We start from the raw sequence: 19,471 nt of genomic DNA, 5'->3' as shown, positions 1-19,471 counted from the left end.
GCAATTTCTTGATTGACTTTAATAAAGAAGTTTTAAAAAGGTAAGACAGGGCTGGGATTTAGCTCAGTGGTTCTGCTGCCTGCCTTGCAAGTGCAAAGTCCTGAGTTTGATCCCTGGTACAAAAAAAAAAAAAAAAAAAAAAAAAAAAAAAAAAAAAGAAAGTCAGGAAGTATCAGTGTTACTCACTTATCACAATGAACATCAACTATGAGCAAATAAAGTTAAAATTCCTTCTGGACCACAAGCAGTGTCTTGTACTTCCTTTTATAAAATACCCAGTTGCAACTGACAGAGACCTTAGTATGTAAGAGAGCCATGAACAGGTGAATTATAGATAATTACTTTGTATATAACCTGTCTCCAGAACAACAGAAGGAAATCCAACTTTATATGTCTGAACTTTCCACTGACTTAAATTCTAGGTCAAATGAGACTTATGTTTTTTAATGATAAACAATATTCATCTTTGGAGATGAATGAGCCACATCTATAAGAATGGCAATAGTATATGCAGAAAAGAACCATCAGTCTTACTGAAGACATTTTAAGTGGAATCTAAACTGGTATGACCAGGAATGAATGGGGGTTGCAATGCTATGGCCTGTGATAACACAGGTAAGTTTTAGAAAATTAGAAAGTGAAAATGTATAAAACTATTCAAGAGAAGGGTATAAAGTAATTGATTCATGTTAGTGGGTCCCAAACCAACTACTTTAACAATAAAACTGAAAAACGGAATTTCAACAGGTAAAAGGAAAACATAAAAATGGACAGGGAGCTTGAAAAAAGCAGCCAACTAGAAATTCTAGGATCAAAAAGTAAAAGAAGTAAGATTTTGAACTCAATGACTACTTATTAACAATAGTATACTAACTGGAGACAGAATTTGTAAAAGGGAAACCATCAAGAATGAAGCATAAAGAAAAAAGGAAACAGGATGAAATATATAAAAAAAGAGGATGGGAAACATAAAGTTCCCAGTGAGATGGTATAATTTGCATTTAACTAAAGTCCCAGAACTGGAGGAGAGAAAGGGATCAATGTATAATATGAAGAAAGAATAAAAATTTTCCAAAATTGATGAAGTATTTATCCCACAGATTTAAGAGGCTCAAATACTTCCTAGAAAATTAAATAAAAAGAAAGTCACACACATCTTCAACAATGTACAGAAAACCAAACAGAAAGTGGTACGAGCAAACAGAGGAAAAAAAATGAATTATACTCACTCAAATATATTGAAGCTAACTTCTCTACAGATACTAAAACAATGTCTTGCAAAAAAGCAAGACTGATTCAACATTTGAAAATAAAAGTACTTCACCACCTTAACAGAGTAACAGAGAAAAATTATATGACCATCTCAAAAGGTGCAGGAATAGTCATCTAATTTAACATAACACATATTTATGATTAAAAAACTAGCAGAGTGGTACAGTTCTATAATCTCAGCCCTCTAAAAGGCTGAGGCAAAAGAACCATAAGTTCAAGCCCAGCTCAGGAAACTTTGCAATTTAGCAAGATCCTGCCTTAAAATGAAAAACAAAAATAAAAGTTTTGAGGACATAGGTCAGTGTGAAGTCCCTGAGTCCAAACCCCAGTCCAAAAGCAGGGCGATGAGGTGAACCTCAGAGAAACAGTAGAGCTAATAAGGCTTATCTCCCCAAAACCTGCAGTGATTATTTTTAATAATATGATCCTCTTTACAATAATGAATCACACAAAGATGCTTGTTATCATTATATCCACTGCCACAGTAATACTAACCAATTCAGTGAGGCATAGAAGATATCAAAGCTGCAAAAAGTAGAAAGGAAGAAACAAAACTATTATACTACAAATGATTTTTGTACACAGAAAGTCAAAAATAAGAAAATTTATAGATAAATCCATCCCATTTCCATATACATTTTCTTATATCGGTCATAACTTTCATAATGGCAACAACAGCAACAAAAACTGCCTGCAAGTAAGTCTAATAAAAGGTAAGCAGGACTTCTACACAGGAGACAAATGCTGAGAGAAATTAAAAAACAAAAACAGGAGAAATATGTCACATTTATAGATTAGAAGATTCAGAATCATAAAAATGTCAACTCTCCCCCCAAATGTCAACTCATCAAACTCTATACAATTCTAACCAATATCTAAATAGCCTTGTATGTGTGGATACAACTTGTGGAGATTCTAAAATTTATATGGAAGTGTCAGGAGCTAGGAATTACTAGAATATGAACTCTTTAAAAACAGAATGGTATTAGAGTAAAGATAAACACAAAAATAACAGGTTGAGAACCAGACCCGCACATTCTGACAAGGGAGCAGAGTAAAATGGTGGTGAAAAGATGGCTTTTCAATAAATGGTGTTACGATAAATGGATATTGAAAGAGATGAAAATGGATTCCTATTGTACCTCATACACATAAATCAATCTGTGAAATTCAAAACAAGGTTTTAGAAAATAACACAGGAAAATATGACCTCAGAACACAATGAAACTGCATTAATATTATGAACTTTGACAAGGCAAATCTAGAGGGTGGGAAATGATATTTGCAACACATATAACAAGCATGACTCACACGTCAAAATACACATATCATACACACATATAACAAGAAGTCAATAAGAAAAAGAAAACATAGAAGAAAAATAAGCAAGAGACATGGACAAGCACTTCATAAAAAAGGAAATACACATATTCTATAAATTTAAGGAAGTTCCAACCTCATCGTTTTGACGAAATATAAATAAAATCCACAGAAAGGTAACATTACACTCACTGGAATGGCTAAAATTTAAAAGAAACACAATCTGAGTCTCATTTAGAATATAAAACAACATGGCTTTAGTAGTATCAATTGTTCAATCTCTTGGAAGCGGTTTCATGTTATGCAATCTATGATCCAACAATTCCATTCCTATGTATTTGGGAGATGCAATATATTCATATAATAATAATTATTATTATTATTATGCTTCTAACCTGGAAATAATCCATATAGGCATTCATTAAAGTGAATATTATGGTATATACACTACAATGGAATATTACACAGCAATGAAAGTCAATGAACCACAGTTAAATGCAGTAATATGAATGAATGTCACACCATAAAGTTAAGTAAAGAAGGACAGACACAAAATAATTCCCATTATATGATTTGGTTTAAATCAGTTTAAAAGAAAAGTACAGTACTGCATATACCCTGAAGTGTGCCACCAGAAAGATACACAGGAAGGAAAGGGCTTCTGGGTCACAACCAGTACTTTTTGACCTGAGGTCAACAAGTTTGCATCATAGTAACTCATCAAGCTATTCTTTAAATTTTATATAATTTTATGTTTGTCTGTTGTATTTCATATCAAAATGGCTTAAGAAAATTAAACAACTTACCCTGAGACTAGCATCTGCCCATCATGGGAAAAAGCACAAGTAAGAACAGGTGCACAGTGCCCACTCAAAGTACTTTTATACTTTAATTCAAAACCTGCAATTAACAAGGTGAAAAAAAATTAGCAAGCTTACCATGCTTGAAATTCATTTCTAACTCAACACTATTTTACTTATTAAATAAGTAATCTTTGGGTGCCTAAGGGACAAAAATTTGAAATCCTCATGCACCTCAGGTATTTATACATACAATTCCAATGTAGTGCAATTAAACAGTTTGAAAGCTTAAAAAGAGATTAAAAATGATGTGCTCAGTAAAGGCTAGATGGGGTAATTTATAGCTACCAAATCACTTTAAACATTTCAACTACACCACAAACATTTCAGTGTCTGTTAAAAAGAAAACATGCTAATTATCCAACAGACTAAAAATAAAATGCTTATATTTTGAAATATCTGACATTAGCAAACATTTTCTCATTCTGTGAATTAGATCAATGACAATTTACATATATTATAATTTCAATATATAACACATACTTACAAAGTATGGTAACACTAAAATGCTTTTTATGCTTTCTACAATTGCTGAAAATAAACATCACAAGTCTCTTAAAGGTACACTACAGAAACTTAATGTTTTAGTGACAACCTATAAAAACCTATAAAACCTATAAGAAACTAGCCTAGGAGAGACAAAGAAATCAATGAAATCCCTAGCAGACACAAAACCTTTTCTGAAATGATAGTCTCCTAAAGAAGATAGCAAGTATTTAACTAAACAACAATAACAAAAAAGCTTTGACAGCAGGTAAAAATTTTAAGCTCAAAAAAGGAAAAAAATATTACTACCTGGGAGAGCAGATATGAGCACTAAATGTGAAGTACGGTGGTGAATTTCAAAGGCCTTTCTTTGTAACAATCAAAGCAAAAATATTAAGCTGTGAAACAAAGACTACAGAACTGGCAATACGACCACATGAATAATTTATGTTCTCAAGAATATGACCCATATCTCTACTGCCTACAAATAAGCAATTAAAACAAGGTACAGACCACGACAAATGCTTCACAAAAAGGCTTTAGCCGCACATTTATAAACAGTTATGTATTTTTAAAATGTCAGTGTAAAAATATTTTACAGAAAATATATACACTTATCATTTCTTAAATCAAAATTTTGTTTATGGTAAAGAAAGACAAAAAGAAGAGCCGGATAAACCAGAGAAATAAAGGAACTCTCATTCTCACCAGCATGACATAACAAAATGATTACTACAGGGCTGGGATTTTTTAGTTCAGTGGCACTGCGCCTGCCTCACAAGCGCAAGGTCCAGAGTTCCATCCCCAGTACCAAAAAAACAAAACAAACAAAAAACAACAACAACAAAAAAACATTACTACAGGCAAACTAATAGGCAGTAAACGAATAGTTTTCACCACAAAAGGGATGTATTTCTTTCAGGATGATGGGCTCTTCTCTATACTCTCTTGTAACTATGAATGATAGAAACATAGTTTGTGATGGAATTAAACCCTGCTGAGTGAGGAATCTGAAGCTCAGTTGACCACAAAATTTCAAAGTCCCCCTTAAAATGATAATGAATGAATAAAAACATAAATAAACATGAATAAAGAGAAATGGGAAAGCAGGAAGAAGATTAAATGATGAGACCATATAGAGGAATAAAAGTCTAAGATACAAAGGAAGGGAGATGTGGAAAGAAGAAAGTTATTCTGTCCTAGAAAATCCAAAATATAGAATTATCAACAGCCAGGAAAAACAAAAATCAGCGAGAAGGACATTACCCTGGAAGTAGAAACTAATTAAGTCTGTGTGTAGAACATTCAGAGTCTACCTTCATTCAATCCCTTCCTGATCCCATTACATATTATGCCACATAAAAGCCAGGTACTTATCTCCAGATAAACTTTCTAAGATAAAATAATATTTGCATAAGGAGCTCTAGGGCCACAAAGACCTCCATACCCTTTGCCCCCAACCCTTCTCTTAGAAGAAACAATTACACACTCATCCTAAAGTGAAGCCAGCAACAATGGAATATCCATAGGCAGAGTTTCTGACCATCTTATTATCCAATTAGTAAGTGTAAATAAAACACTAAGGACCCCAAGACACTTGAAGAAGGTAATATGAGTAAGATCAGAGTAACAAAAAGAAAAAAAAAACAGCCCCCGGAGGTAACAGAGATGATCAGGAAATAAAGGGGGACTTAAAATATGATGATTAAAACTTTCAAATAAAAGCTTAAAGTAAAAAACTGAGGAATTTTTTTAACAAATTAGATTGAAATGGGGAGAGACATAAAGAATTAATTCAGGATATTTAACATTGAACTAATGGGAGTTATAAAACAGAGGACAGCAGAGAAGGAATCATTAACGATACAACATAAAGGAATGCCACAATCCAAAACCAAATAATATACATTTGTTTCATTGCTGTTCTTATTTGTGGTGCCGAGGATTGAACCCAGACCATCATATAAAATAGATAAGCCCTCTTCCACTGAGTTACATCCACAATCACAACATAAACTTCCTGACTAAAAGTCAAAACACGACAACATATGGGGAAAGGACTCACAAAGTATATAAAATAGTAACTATCCTGAATACATAAAAAAAAAAAAATAGTAGTAAAACTGCATTTCCAGAAACTCCGAAAGCCACCACAAGAGTTGAAAACCAGTGCAAAGTGGTTACCTCTGGTGGGTAGGAATGTGTGTGGTATCAATCAGTAGGGGTAAGTTTAAAATCAGAAGTGTCAGTTCTAACCTGTATGCATTATTTTGATTAAAAGTTTCTTAAAACATTTTTACAACATTTTCAGATATCAGAGTATCTTGAGTAAAAATATTAAACAAATTTTATACAAATCATAAATAATTTTAGAGGTGTACTCATCAAAAACATACCTAGGACATGGGTAAAAGAAACAACCCAAATTTTGACTTGGCAATCCTGACCACATGAGGCCAATCGAAAAAACTGAAGACCTTGTTCTCCACCTAAAACAGTAATTTGTTAAATAAGTACAGAGAATTGATAAAACATTAAACTAAAAAATATCAGTTTCTTATACTGAGATATTAATGCTATTCATTTAAACTATATTAACAATATTAATCTATACCATCTAATGAAACATTGATTAAAGAATTTCTTTTATACAAAGTACTATAAGGAATATAACTTTAGACTTGAATGTGCTATAATAAAATGCCTTTAACTCAAAGTTGAAATAGCCAATATTGAGCCATTAAAATGGGGCATCCTCCAACTCAATTTTACAGGCTATCACTTGGTGGGCAAAACTGGGAAAAAAGTGTCAGTTACAATAAGAACATTAAAAAGTTAATCATTCAAAACTTAAATATTTTCTGATACATCAGTTTCTTAAAACACTGTTCTATAATTCACATGGAATAGTGGCAGTTTTTTTCTGATTTAATAAATAGACTGAAATGACATAAATCCAAAATAACATCAATTCAGCTCATTTGGTGAAAAATATTAAACAATTTAAGGAAAATAATAAAAACGTACCATTTCAAAAAGCCACTAGCTTAAACATTCTAGAGAATTTCAGTATATCATTATACAGCTATTATTAAGTCCCTAAATACTTGTGGGTAATATAAGTATCAACAGCCCCAACTCGATCTTACACAAGTTCCCCCTCATATCATAGACGCAGTTTCATCAGAGAGGGTTTTGGCATTCATAGGAAGTCAAGCATAATTAAACCTAACATCCATCTTAAGACTGTACTCTGGTTTTTACCAATATTCAATACATGGTATTTATAAGCTAGGTGTATAAATTTTTATCTACATATGCTCTCACATTAAAAATATATATTATTTGGGTTGGGGATTTAGCTCAGTTATGTTGCCTCATAAGCATAAGGTCCTGAGTTTGATCCCTGGGACCAAACAAACAAAAAACATATATTTTATGAACATAACAAATATACTTCCATTTCATTAAAGGTTTTGTTAACTCCATTGAGACTTCCACATTTCAGGGGCATTTCGATTTTGTTTTGTTTTACAGTGCCAGGATTGAACCCAGACTTCCACATGCTAAGCAAGCATTCTACCACAAGGCCACATCCTCAACTCCTTTATTCAGCCAGGGTGCATTTCATTGTTCAAACTGGGCTTGGACTTGCGATCCTCTTGCTTTAGCGCCCTCTCTCCACCAGTGGCTGGCACTACAGATGTATACACCACTACATCTGACCAGCATTTCGTTTTTGGCAGCACAGGTTCAGACAAAATACAACCTTTCTCAAGAGAGGTCTTGATGATTACAAGCAATTTCTGATAATCTTTAGGCTTTTAAGGTAAAAACACTTTACTTAGTAAATGAAGTAAGCTATTTAAGTGTTGGATCTGTTTAGAAAAAGCTATATTTTCATTGTTTTTTGGACTAACAAGGTCCCTGTAGTGAATTATGACACTGCTTTAAATAGTGAGAATTTAGTTAGGGCAATGGGAAATTATGAAGCTTAAAGTGTGCCTATGCTCAATATTTAATTATTTACATATATTTCCTTTAGGAAAAATATTTAAATTGTAATAACCTAAACCACACTTTATTACCATTTAAAAGCTGGAGTGACTACTTATCCTCAGATGCAAATGAAATTATTTTTCCTTATTTGAGCAAAATGTCACATGCCTGAGGCATTAATATCAAATATTTATAGATATTATCAAATACTAAATTACACAACTAATTAAAACATATACTTCATCTTTTATACAAGTATAGTTCTCACAAATTTTTGTAATAACCACTTTTGAAGTATGTATTAACCTGTTATGGAGAACTTACATATAAAATTAGTACAACAGAAGAGCTAAAAAAAAAAAAAAAAGACAGGGCTTAAAATGATACTGAGAGAAAGACTTACTTTGAAATCCCTTATAGGCAGGGTAGGGGTGGATCTGTGTATTACTTCAGAACTTCTTTCTGGTTTAGTAAACCTTTCCTGAATCCATATGCTGCCCATAGTTTTATTCTAATATTAACTAATACAATAATGGTACTGTCACTCAAAATCTGCTTCCATATCCTTTAAAATAAAAACAGAAACCGAAATGTCCCTATGTTTTTATAATTCATCGAAGATTCACTGATATGGACAAAGTACCACAGAAATGGAAGAAATAGTTCTTGTCCATTACAACCTATTCTTTGTACAATAAAAAGCACACTATATTAAAAAATTAATTGCTTAATTAATTAGAAAGGAGTTTAACAGAGAATGGGTTCATGAAAAGGAAACTGATTAATCTTCTATAAAATGTTAAAAGGTTAAAAAATTAGCCAGGGACACACCTGTAATCCCAGTTAGCCAGGAGGATTGCAAATTCAAGGCCAGCCTAGGTAACTTAGATTTTTGTCTCAAATAAAACATACAAAGAGCTGGGGCTGTACTCAGGGGTGTAGAATGGCTGCTGGACTCAATCCTCAGCACTACAAAAACTAAAAATAATTAAAAATTTCAGCAAATCACTAAAAGAAATCCAGCTCACCAATCTTCATTCAATATATGGTATTTGATTTATATAGTAGGTACATGAATTTTTATCTACGTATAAGGCATACTATCTGTGCTAGGCAGTGTGATAAAAACAGACCCAGGTCATGCCTGCATGGAGCTTACAACCTAATAAGAAAAACATCATGAGACATTATCCCTTTAGAAAGCTGGGCATGACAGCAAGGCCTGTAACCCCAGCTACACAGGCAGCTGAGGCCAGAGAACTACTTGAATGTAAGAATTCAAGGCCAGCTTGGACCACATAGCAAGAACCCATCTCAAAAAAAAAAAAAAAAATCTATGTAATGAAATATATAACTAAAAACTGTGACACTTATGTAAAGTCTATCAAAGACAAAGAGTACAAATAAAAGATGTTATCAAAATGAAGAATAATTTCAAACTAAAATTAACTAAGACAAAAGAAGGCCACTATATTCTTGTAAAGGAAACAATACAAGAGGAAGAGATGACAATCATAAATATATATGCACCAAATACTAATGCCCTCAACTATATAAAACAAATATTAAGGGACATGAAAAACCAAATAAGCACTAATACAATTGTAGTGGGGGACCTAAATACCTCACTATCACAAATAGATCATCTATACAAAAAAATTCAACAACTAAATACTAGAACTGAACCAAGCTTTTGAATAAATGGACTTAACAGACATCTACAGAGTGTTCCACCCAACAAAATCAGAACAAACATTATTTTCAGCTGCACACAGGTCATACTAGCTCACAGAATATGTTTAAATAAATGCAAAGGAACTGAAGCTATTCCATGTATATTATCAGACCACAGTGCAATTAAGCTGGAGATCAACAGCATAAGAAACAGCTAGACCTTCACAAACATATGGAAATTGAATAACACACTCCTGAACAATCAATGGGTCACAGAAGAAATTAAGAAATTAGACAGTTTCTACAATTAAATGATAATGCCAATACAACATACAGGAATCTATGGCACACAATGAAAGCAGTTCTATGTGGAAAATTCATAGCAGTGAATGCCTACAATAGGAAAACAGAGTGAGTTTAAATAAACAACCTAATGAGGAAACAGTCTCCTAGAAAAAGAAGAGCAAGAAAAACCCAAAGCTCATACAATGGAGGAAATTATGAAGATGAGAGCAGAACTCAATGCAGTGGAAACTAAGAGAACAATACAAAAAAAAAAATCAATGAAATCGATAAACCCTTAGCCAACCTTATCAAAAAAAGAAAAGGTTCAGATCCATGCGATTAGGAATGAAAAATGTGAAGTCACAACAGATCCAGCAGAAATCCAGAGGATCATCAATACCTGCTTTGAGAACCTGTACTCTAATAAAATGGAACACACAGAAGAAATGGACAAATTTCTTGATAATTATGAATTAACAAAGTTGAACAAAGAAGATATAAAAATTCTAAACACCCCAAATACAATCAGTGAAATTGAAAATGTAATTAGAAATTTACCAACTAAGAAAAGCCCAGGACCTGATGGTTTCACTGCTGAATTCTATAAGACATTTAGAGAAGAACTGCTGCCACTACTCTTTAAACTCTTCAATGAAACTGAAAGGGAAGCAATACTTCCAAATTCATTCCTGGAAGCAAGTATTACTTTGATTTCAAAACCAGGGAAAGACCCAACCAAAAAAGAGAACTACAGGCCAATCTCCTTAATGAACATGGATACAAATTCCTCAATAAGATACTGGCAAACAGAATACAGAGGGTCATCAAGAAGATCATAAATTCTGACCAAATCGGATTTATCCCAGGGATGCAACGATGGTTCAACATACATAAATCAATAATTGGAATACACTATATTAACAGAGTCAAGGACAAAAACCATATGATCATCTCAATAGATTATAGAAAAAGTATTTGACAAAATTCAACACCCATTCATGATAAAAACGCTACAGAAAATTGGGATAGTCTTTATCTCAACTTAATAAAGGCTATCTATGAAAAACCAACAGCCAACATCATATGAAATGGCCCAAAAGTGAAAACCTTCATGCTAAAATCAGGAACAAGACAAGGAAGTTCATTATCACCCCTCTTGTTCAATAGGGTTCTGAAAACATTAGCCACAGCAATTAGACATGAGAAATAAATTAAAGCCACAAAGATAGGAAAGGAAGAAGCTAAACTGTCATTATTTGCTGACAATATGATACTCTACATAGAAGACCCAAAACACTCTGCCAAAAGACTTCTAGACTTAATTGACACTTTCAGCAGAGTAGCTGGATACAAAGTCAACACTCAAAAATCAATAGCCTTCTTGTACACAAATAACAGACTCAGTGAGAGAGAAATTAGGGAAATAATTCCTTTCATAGTAACATTCAAAAAAATGAAGTATCTAGGAATCAATCTAATGAAGGAAGCAAAAGATCTCTGCACTGAAAACTACAGCACTCTGAAAAAAAGAGACTAAAGAGGATATTAGAAAAAGGAAAGATATCCCCTGCTCCTGGGTAGGAAGAATCAACATAGTGAAAACAGCCATACTACCAAAACTGCTATACAGAGTCAATGCAATCCTGATTGAAATTCCCACAGTATATTTCACAGAACTAGAGAAAATAATCCAAAAATTCACATGGAATAAGAAATGACCTAGAATAGCAAAAACGATTCTAGTCAACAGAGACATGATGGGGTATCACAATCCCCAACTTGAAACTATACTACAAAGCCACTGTGATAAAAATTGCATGGTATTGGAAAAGAAAAAGACCTGAGGATCAGTGGAATACATTGGAAAATACAGAAACGACTCCAGATGTACTCAGCTACCTCGTCTTTGACAAAGGAGCCAACTATCCTCAGTGAAGGAAAGATAGTCTCTTTAATAAATGGTGTTGGAAAAACTGGATTTCAACCTGCCAAAAATTAAAACTAGACCCTTTATCTTTCACCATGCACTAAACTAAAAGCCAAGTAGATCTAAATATTAAAACAAAACACTAAACTTTCTGGAAGATAAATTAGGCAAAACTGTTGAAGACATTGGCATAGGAAAAGACTTTATGAATAAATCTTCAGTAGCACAGGAACCAGCACAAAGAATCTACAGCTGGGATCACATTTTATTAAAAAGCTTCTGCACAGCAAAAGAAACCACCAACAGAGCTAAAAGACAACCCACAATGTGGGAAAAAATTTTTACCAGCTGCTCCTCAGACAAAGGACTATTATCTAGAATGTATAAAGAATTCAAAAAAGTCAGGCCTCCCAAATATAAAGATCCAATTCAAAAAATGAGAATCTGAAATGAATAGATGTTTCTCAGACAAACAAGTAAAAGCAGCAAATAAACATGAAAAAATGTTCAACATCACTGGTCATTCGAGAGATGCAGATGACAACAACAATGAGATTCCACCTCACCCCACAAAGAATGGCTGCTGTCAAGAAATCAGCCAATAACAAATGTTAGCAGGTTTGTGGGGAGAAAGGAACCCTTCTCCACTGTTGGTGGGAGTGTAGACTGGTACAACCACTGTGGAAATCAATATGGAGATACCTCAAAGAACTAGGATTAGAGGTTCCATTTGACCCAGCTATTCCCCTGCTGAGTATCTTTCCAAAAGAATTAAAAGAATCATATCACAGTGATATATGTGTACCCATGTTTATAGCGGCACAGTTTGTAATAGCCAAAACTTGGAAACAGCCCAACTGCCCATCAGTTGGAGACTGGATAAAGATGTGGTTTTTCTATAAAATGGAATACTACTCAGCCATAAAGAATGAGAAACTAGAGTCATTCTTAGGAAAATGGATGCACATTGAGGCCATACTCTTAAGTGAAATAAATAAGACACATATGTGTAAATAGCGAATCATTTCTCTGGTATGAAAAACTAAAAGCGTAAATAAGATCCAAATTGTATAACTGGTAATGTGAAATAGGAAGAAAAGGGCTAAATGTGTAGAAGTGGGAAGGGTAGGGGAAAGGAAGTAAGGGAAAAGAAAAAAAATATGAGAAAAGGAAAAAATGGAAACAAAGTCTTTGTAAATAGGGGAGGCTGGAGGAGGTAAAGGGAGGGCAGGGGTATGGGCAAAAAATGAGAACCAAGATCTGTCATGTAAAGGTGCAAGATCCCAATCATGAATGTAACTGTATGTATACTTAAAAAGGTACCAACAAATTTAATGAAAAAAAATGAAGAACAGACATATAAAGTGATTTTATAACCAAAGTCTAAAGAATTACTAAGGAATGAAGCAGGTAAAGGATCCACATATTAAACCCTTGGAAAAATCTTAGGAAAACTGAAGAATGAAAGTAAGCTACTATGGCTAAAAAATGCAGGAAGCCAAAAAAAAAAAATTATTTGAAATTAGGGTGAAATGGAATATGCAAGGTACATATAGGGTTTGCCTTTTGGATTTAGGATTTTACTTTACTTTTATCATATCAGCCATCAATGTTTGGGAAATAGGAGAAGGCTTAAACCATCCTGTTGACTATCTGGACCTGTGTTATCCAATAAAGTCATGACTACCCATATATGGGCACTGAACACCTGAAATGTAGTTGTTCTGTATTGAAATGGGCTATGTATTTTTTTTTCTCATTGAGTTTAATGGTACATTTTAAGTATTGGGTACAGTTTCATTCACCATTGGGATCTTGTACCTTTACATGACAGGTCTTGATTCGCATTTTTTCCCCTTGTCCCTGCCCTCCCTTCACCCCTCCTCCCCTCCCCCCCTCCCCATTTACAAACATTTTATTTCCATTTTTTATTTTCTCCTATTTGTTTCTTTCCCTTATTACCTTTCCCCTACCCTTCCCACTTTCCCTACACCTTTAGCCCTTTTCTTCCTATTTCACATTGTCAATTATCTCATTAGGATCTTATGTACTATTATAGTTTGTTCAGACCAGAGAAACTACTTGGTATTTACACATGTGTGACTTATTTATTTCACTTAGGAGTATATCCTCAATATGTACCCATTTTCCTATGAATGAATCTAATATCTCATTCTTTATGGCTGAGTACTTTTCCATTTTATAGAAAATGTGCTATAATATACACATCAGATTTTTAAAGACTTAGTATAAAAAAAGGAAAAATAGAGCTTAGCATGGTGTCTTATGCCTAGAATCCCAGTCCATGGCAGAAGGATCACAAGTTTGAGGCAAGACCCTTTCTTAAAAAATTCACCAAAAAAGGAAAAATAGTTTATTGATATTTTCTACTGATATTCAGTTATTCAAGTGACATTAAAGATACTGGATAATTATTAAAATTATATATTGTTAAAATTAATTCTATTTACTAAACATTTTAAATTTACCTATAAGATTCTCACCACACTGCTATAAACAACATTAATCTAGCCATAAGACTCAAGAGCTTATCATTTGAAACTAGAAAAGGAAAACTGCCTTTTAAACTATTTAAACTATTTAAACATATTATTTTATAAAGTTTGCTTCTGGAAGATTAAATTAGTAAGTAGAAATGTAACTTCTCTTTGCAAATTTTTAATTTCACATTTCCATTTGAATACCAGTATATTTAAAAATCACAGAAAGACTAAGTCAAATCTTCTAAATTCCCATAGTCAAGCAATCAACCTATTGTACCAAGTTGAATTACCCCTTATATATAAAAAATAATTTTCTCTTGTATTTCTCATGACTTCATTTTGATCTAAAAGAAAGAAAAGATGATTCCATAAAAAGCAATGAATTGAGAGCCTTTCAATTCATTAGTAAAACCAAAATGAATAAAAGGACAAGAAGTTACATTCAAGTGAAAATGGGAATTTCTAATGCTTAAAAAACTACAATAACTAACCAGAAACTGGCTGTGAAGAAAAATCGCAGCAAGTAATTCCGAGGTCATGTGCTTTTTCGCTATGCAGACATCTCATTTTATCATCCCACACTGTTAAATCTCCACAGGAGGAGCCAGTGACAAAGAGGTTTCCATTAGGAGAAAATGCACAGGCCACCAAGGAGCCATCCTTAACACTACCACATCTGAAACAAAAGCAAAAAAGGGAGATTTTTATTTCAGAGCATCTTTTATATTACAATCAATAATATCAGTTTGAAATAGTAAAAAAGGGCAAATGGCTATCACAGAACTACAGAAAAAAGACAAATGACACCTACAAAAATATCATTCATATGCTCTAAATTGAGGCATGCTTTCTAAAATTAAGAAAGGATTTAAACACCTTAATGTTTTAGCCTAAAATGCAAGGATTTGAACCAAAGTCCATATGGCAAGTCAGTTTGAACACGTTAGTCTACAAAACTTAAAAAAACAAAACAAAAGAGCAATGATAAGCAACAAAAACTATAGCCATCCTTTTTTAAAAAGACAATAGAAAACTATTTTTCTTGAAAAACATGTTACTGAGGTCAAAAGCATTTTCAACTTCTGCATCAAAATCACCGGTGCAATAGTAAGATCTTTCATCTCATCTTCAAATGAAAATTCTCTCTGAGAAGAAAATGTTGTGAACAATTTACAAATTATCTTGAGGAGGGAGGGAAGCACTGTGCTGACATCATTATTTTCTCAATTAGGAAAACTAAATTGGTAAGAACCCAAAAATGAGTGCATGTTAATTATATACATTATGAGGTTAGGCTTATAAAGGCAGAAGTCATCACCTGATAAGTGAAAAAGAAGATTCCTTTAGCTGACATTTGGATTTCAGCCACATAAAGACAATTTTATTCTTTCTGTGCTTTCTTGTTAAGCCAAATACATATTAATACCACTTAAAACATACCCTCTGCTTCAACCTAACTTAAATGAACAACAGTTGCTGACTGGCTGGCATTGGTGTTCTGAGTGATGATTAGAGGCGGGGGCAGAAATACTAGACATTTAAACATTTTATTTTATTTATTTTTTGAGAGTATCTCACTATGTAGTTCAGGCTTGCCTCAGCCTCCTGAGTGTTGGGATTATGGGGGCATGAGCCACCACACCCAGCTATATTTTAATTGGTAACATTTAAGTGTAAATTATTAAAATGGTAAATGTTATGTGTAGTTTACCACAGTAAATACAAATAAGTTTATGGTTTTAATTTTGGTAAGTTTCAGAAAAATATTATCAATGTAAATTAATTGGTATATTTTTTCTGAGTTTTTCAGGTAAGTTTTTTCAGATATAAATGACCAAACACCACTATACCAATAATAAAGTTTCTTCTTCTAGGCTGCTTGTTCACAAAGCAAGAGCCCTAGTCAGGAAAACAGATGCATCTCTTCAGTGGGTCTTAACACTACATGATGTTATTACCGAGAACACCTGAGCTATGAGTGACAAAAATAAGCCTAACATTTCTGAACCTTATTCAAAAGACTATTTGCTTTCTTTGCTTAACTCTCAGTTAGTCAATAAAAGCCTAACAAGACTAAAAAAGACTGAAAATTCAAAACTCTCTCAAAGCCAAGGAACTCTACTACAGGAATCATATTAAAAAATCTACTTTTTTGACCTTAAGAAGACAAGTCAATACTTTTACTTGTCCTATCTGCAAACTACCTGCTTTCTAAGATCATCAGAATATTTGGCTTTTTTTATTTCTTTAGTAGAACTTGTTAAGAGGATTAAATACAGATGAAATTTAAACACTCATACCTATACAACTTGTGTGATTGTGCATTCCACAAAACAACAGTTCCATCAGCTGCTCCAGATGCCAAACAAGAGGAGTCTGGCGAAAACCGGCAAACTCTCACGGGGCTACCCCCGGGCTGTTCCATCACCGCCAAGGTCTGTCCATTGTGAGTACTCCACAGGACGGTGGTACCGTCTGTGGAACATGATGCCAAAATATGTCCTGAAGGAGAGAAACAGCAGCAGTGGACAGCATAGGTGTGGAATTTCAGTGGAGAGTACGGAAGTTCAGTGAAGTCACTTAGGGTGTACAGGCGAATTGTTTTGTCCAAGGAGCAAGTAGCCAACAGGGAAGAAGAGAATGCACAGCAATTGACATCATCACTATGATCAGCTAATGTGTGAATTAATTTCACCATGTTCTTTATTTGAAGTAAAAGAGCCTGCAAGGTTTAAATTGGGAAAGGTTATGTCATTTTAGGAATCATAAATGCAACTCAAACCCATGTCAAAGAGCCAAAATCAATTTAAGAACCTGATCAAAGAAAGCACCTACATTAATATTTTTAAAGGACAATCTATAACCTGGGATAAGGATAATCCGGAGACATAAAACAGTTACAAGATTCTTCCTGGAAGACATTACAGTGATACATGCATGCACACATTTATAGCTCACAATAAATCTTGGAAGCAGCCTGTACGCCCAGCAACAGATAAAGGGATAAAGAAAACCAACAGACTACTCTCAGCCATAAAGGGTACGTCTGCGTCATCTGTAGAAAAATGGATGCACCTTGAGATAACGCTAAATGAAAAAAACCTGACAGAGAATCAACTATCACATGGTTTCTCTGTAATATAAACCCAAAGTATAAACAATCTAAAGTGCAAAATAAAAGGTTACAGGAAAACAGCGAGGTAGATCGTTTGGGGACTGAATAGGGCCTAGGGAGTGATGAAGAGGGGAGGAAGTAAAACCAATTACTGTGTATGTAGTCAGCACACTCCCCACAATGAATAGATGCCTTACGTACTGCAAAAATGTACTTATAAAAAACATTTACAAGGTTATGACCTCTGATGATGATCACAGCCACCACTGCCATCCAATAAAGTTCCACACTCCTGACAAAGAACCCTGACAGGTAACTTCAAGCTGATTTGATGTTGAATTTTCAGACCTCCATTATTTATTTCACCTTTGAAGTCTTATCCATAACTAATTCTCAGCAAGACCTCATTTCAGAGCCACTAATCTGAACGCAAAGATTTTTCACAGGCAGTTAGGGTGACATACGCCTTTAATTCCCGCACTCTGGGAGGATGATCCCAACATCACAAAACAACAACAAAGTTTTTCCGTTATTTTAACGTAAGGTTTCAGCTGCTCCCTCCACCGAATGGAGCTAAGGCTATTTCCTCTGCCTCCAAGACCCAACTGTAGGATTTGCTCATTAAAGAACAAAACAAAAAAGTCTATTCAAAACGTCAGTAGATGTGCTGAAAGCAAGCTTGTCACCTTGTGATAAATAAAATGATACAAAGGATTTGAGATCAGGAAGCAATTTTGAGCAAGTCAAAGAAACCAACAATGCCAAAAGTTGTATTTAACCAGACTACTCGAAAACAAATGTAAAATTTCAAAGCAAATCCAAGTTCCTCCACATGTCTTAGCAAATCTTATACGGCATAGTTGTTGTTCGCCTACTTCTCAGACCTCAACTCTTCCCTTTTATTTCCAGCCTCCTGAGTCAAACTGGTCTTTCAGTCTCATAAAGCAGCTGAAATGCCTTCCTCTCTGCTTTTGAGACCCTATTTCTCATTCAGATCTCAGTTTCAATGTTCCTCCTCACCCTACCTGAAGATGCTACCCTCCAGACTAGCACATCATGCTATTTCAATCCTCAATTTAGCAGTGACCAGCACTATCAGATATGTATTACGTGTCCCCCCTCCTAGAACATAAATTCCAAAGTAGGTACTTTACCTATACTCCTATATCTATAGCAAGTCAGATACCTAATGTGCGCGCAAAAATTTTAATATTTTTTCTATAGCCAATGAAGTTCTAGCCTTTAAACATCATATATGAACTATGGAATAATCAGAGAATAAAGCTACCAAAACTTTTTTAAAATGGCAATTTAAAAATAGTGTAGAATCAAACAGTAAACGGCCCTAAAGATATAGGTATAACCTTGACTTGTACAATTCATAATCTTTTGTCTTAATCTTATTTATGGGAATCTCTACCAAAAAAGCATAGCTTTTCCTATCTTTATTTTAATCATAAAGGTCAGCACACACACAGCCGCCGCCCCCGCCCCCGCGCGCGCCTTAAACAAACAAGCATTGGAAAATCTGGTAGGTTACGGCCTTTTATTGCCCTGAAAACAATCGCGATCAGGTGGCGCTTTCCGAAGAACTCCCTAATTACAACTGTGCAAGCTCACACAGTGATTTTTCCAAACAAACTCTGACTTCCACTGGGGAGGCACTCAGCTCCCTGAGCGGCCGGAGGCCGCGCCTTCGGAAGCGCGGGATGCTGACCCGCGGACGCGGTTTCGTGAGAAGCTCTCTCGCCCGCCCGCCCGCCCGCTCGCGTGCTGGGTGTGGGGTCCACTGCCGCCTCAGCTCCCGGGCAAACAGCATCCTGATCTGGTGCAAACAGAACCGAAGGGAGCTGCGCACCCCCTAAATAACGGCGCGACTTACTTCTGTCGCACGCGAGGACCCAGACTTCGCGCCCGGCAGGGACTTCCACGCCCGCCTCCTTCGCCGCCGTCCAGGTCCACGCGGGGTCCCGCGCGATTAGAACCCACAGGTCTCAGGTCAGGCGGAGGCGCGCAGCCCTGGCCCGGG

At 34.7% G+C, this 19,471-nt stretch overlaps 1 protein-coding gene across 4 annotated transcripts in view; it reads right to left on the bottom strand.

The window, feature by feature from the left end:
* The window catches only part of Wdsub1 (WD repeat, sterile alpha motif and U-box domain containing 1), a 51,518-nt gene extending 32,053 nt beyond the window's left edge, over nt 1-19,465 (bottom strand). Inside the window, exons 1-5 of one of the 4 annotated variants that reach the window (XM_010606790.3) lie at nt 19,325-19,465; nt 16,628-17,049; nt 14,819-15,003; nt 6,335-6,427; nt 3,399-3,492 (exon numbers count right to left, since the gene is read on the bottom strand). In XM_010606790.3, coding sequence (XP_010605092.1) covers nt 3,399-3,492; nt 6,335-6,427; nt 14,819-15,003; nt 16,628-17,025 — 770 coding nt within the window. In that variant the 5' untranslated portion in view covers nt 17,026-17,049; nt 19,325-19,465. Of the gene's footprint in view, nt 1-3,394; nt 3,493-6,334; nt 6,428-14,818; nt 15,004-16,627; nt 17,050-19,324 lie in introns of those variants that run through there. The other 3 variants (XM_010606791.3, XM_033756325.1, XM_019204979.2) reach the window with 3 other exon arrangements.
* Between the last annotated feature and the right edge of the window lie 6 nt (nt 19,466-19,471).

Source organism: Fukomys damarensis, unplaced genomic scaffold, assembly GCF_012274545.1.
Source record: "Fukomys damarensis isolate Sample0158 unplaced genomic scaffold, DMR_v1.0_HiC HiC_scaffold_26, whole genome shotgun sequence".
NCBI classification, from domain to species: domain Eukaryota; kingdom Metazoa; phylum Chordata; class Mammalia; order Rodentia; family Bathyergidae; genus Fukomys; species Fukomys damarensis.
The sequence above is the reverse complement of the archived record's forward strand: the minus strand, read 5'-3'. Positions and strand labels throughout refer to the sequence as shown.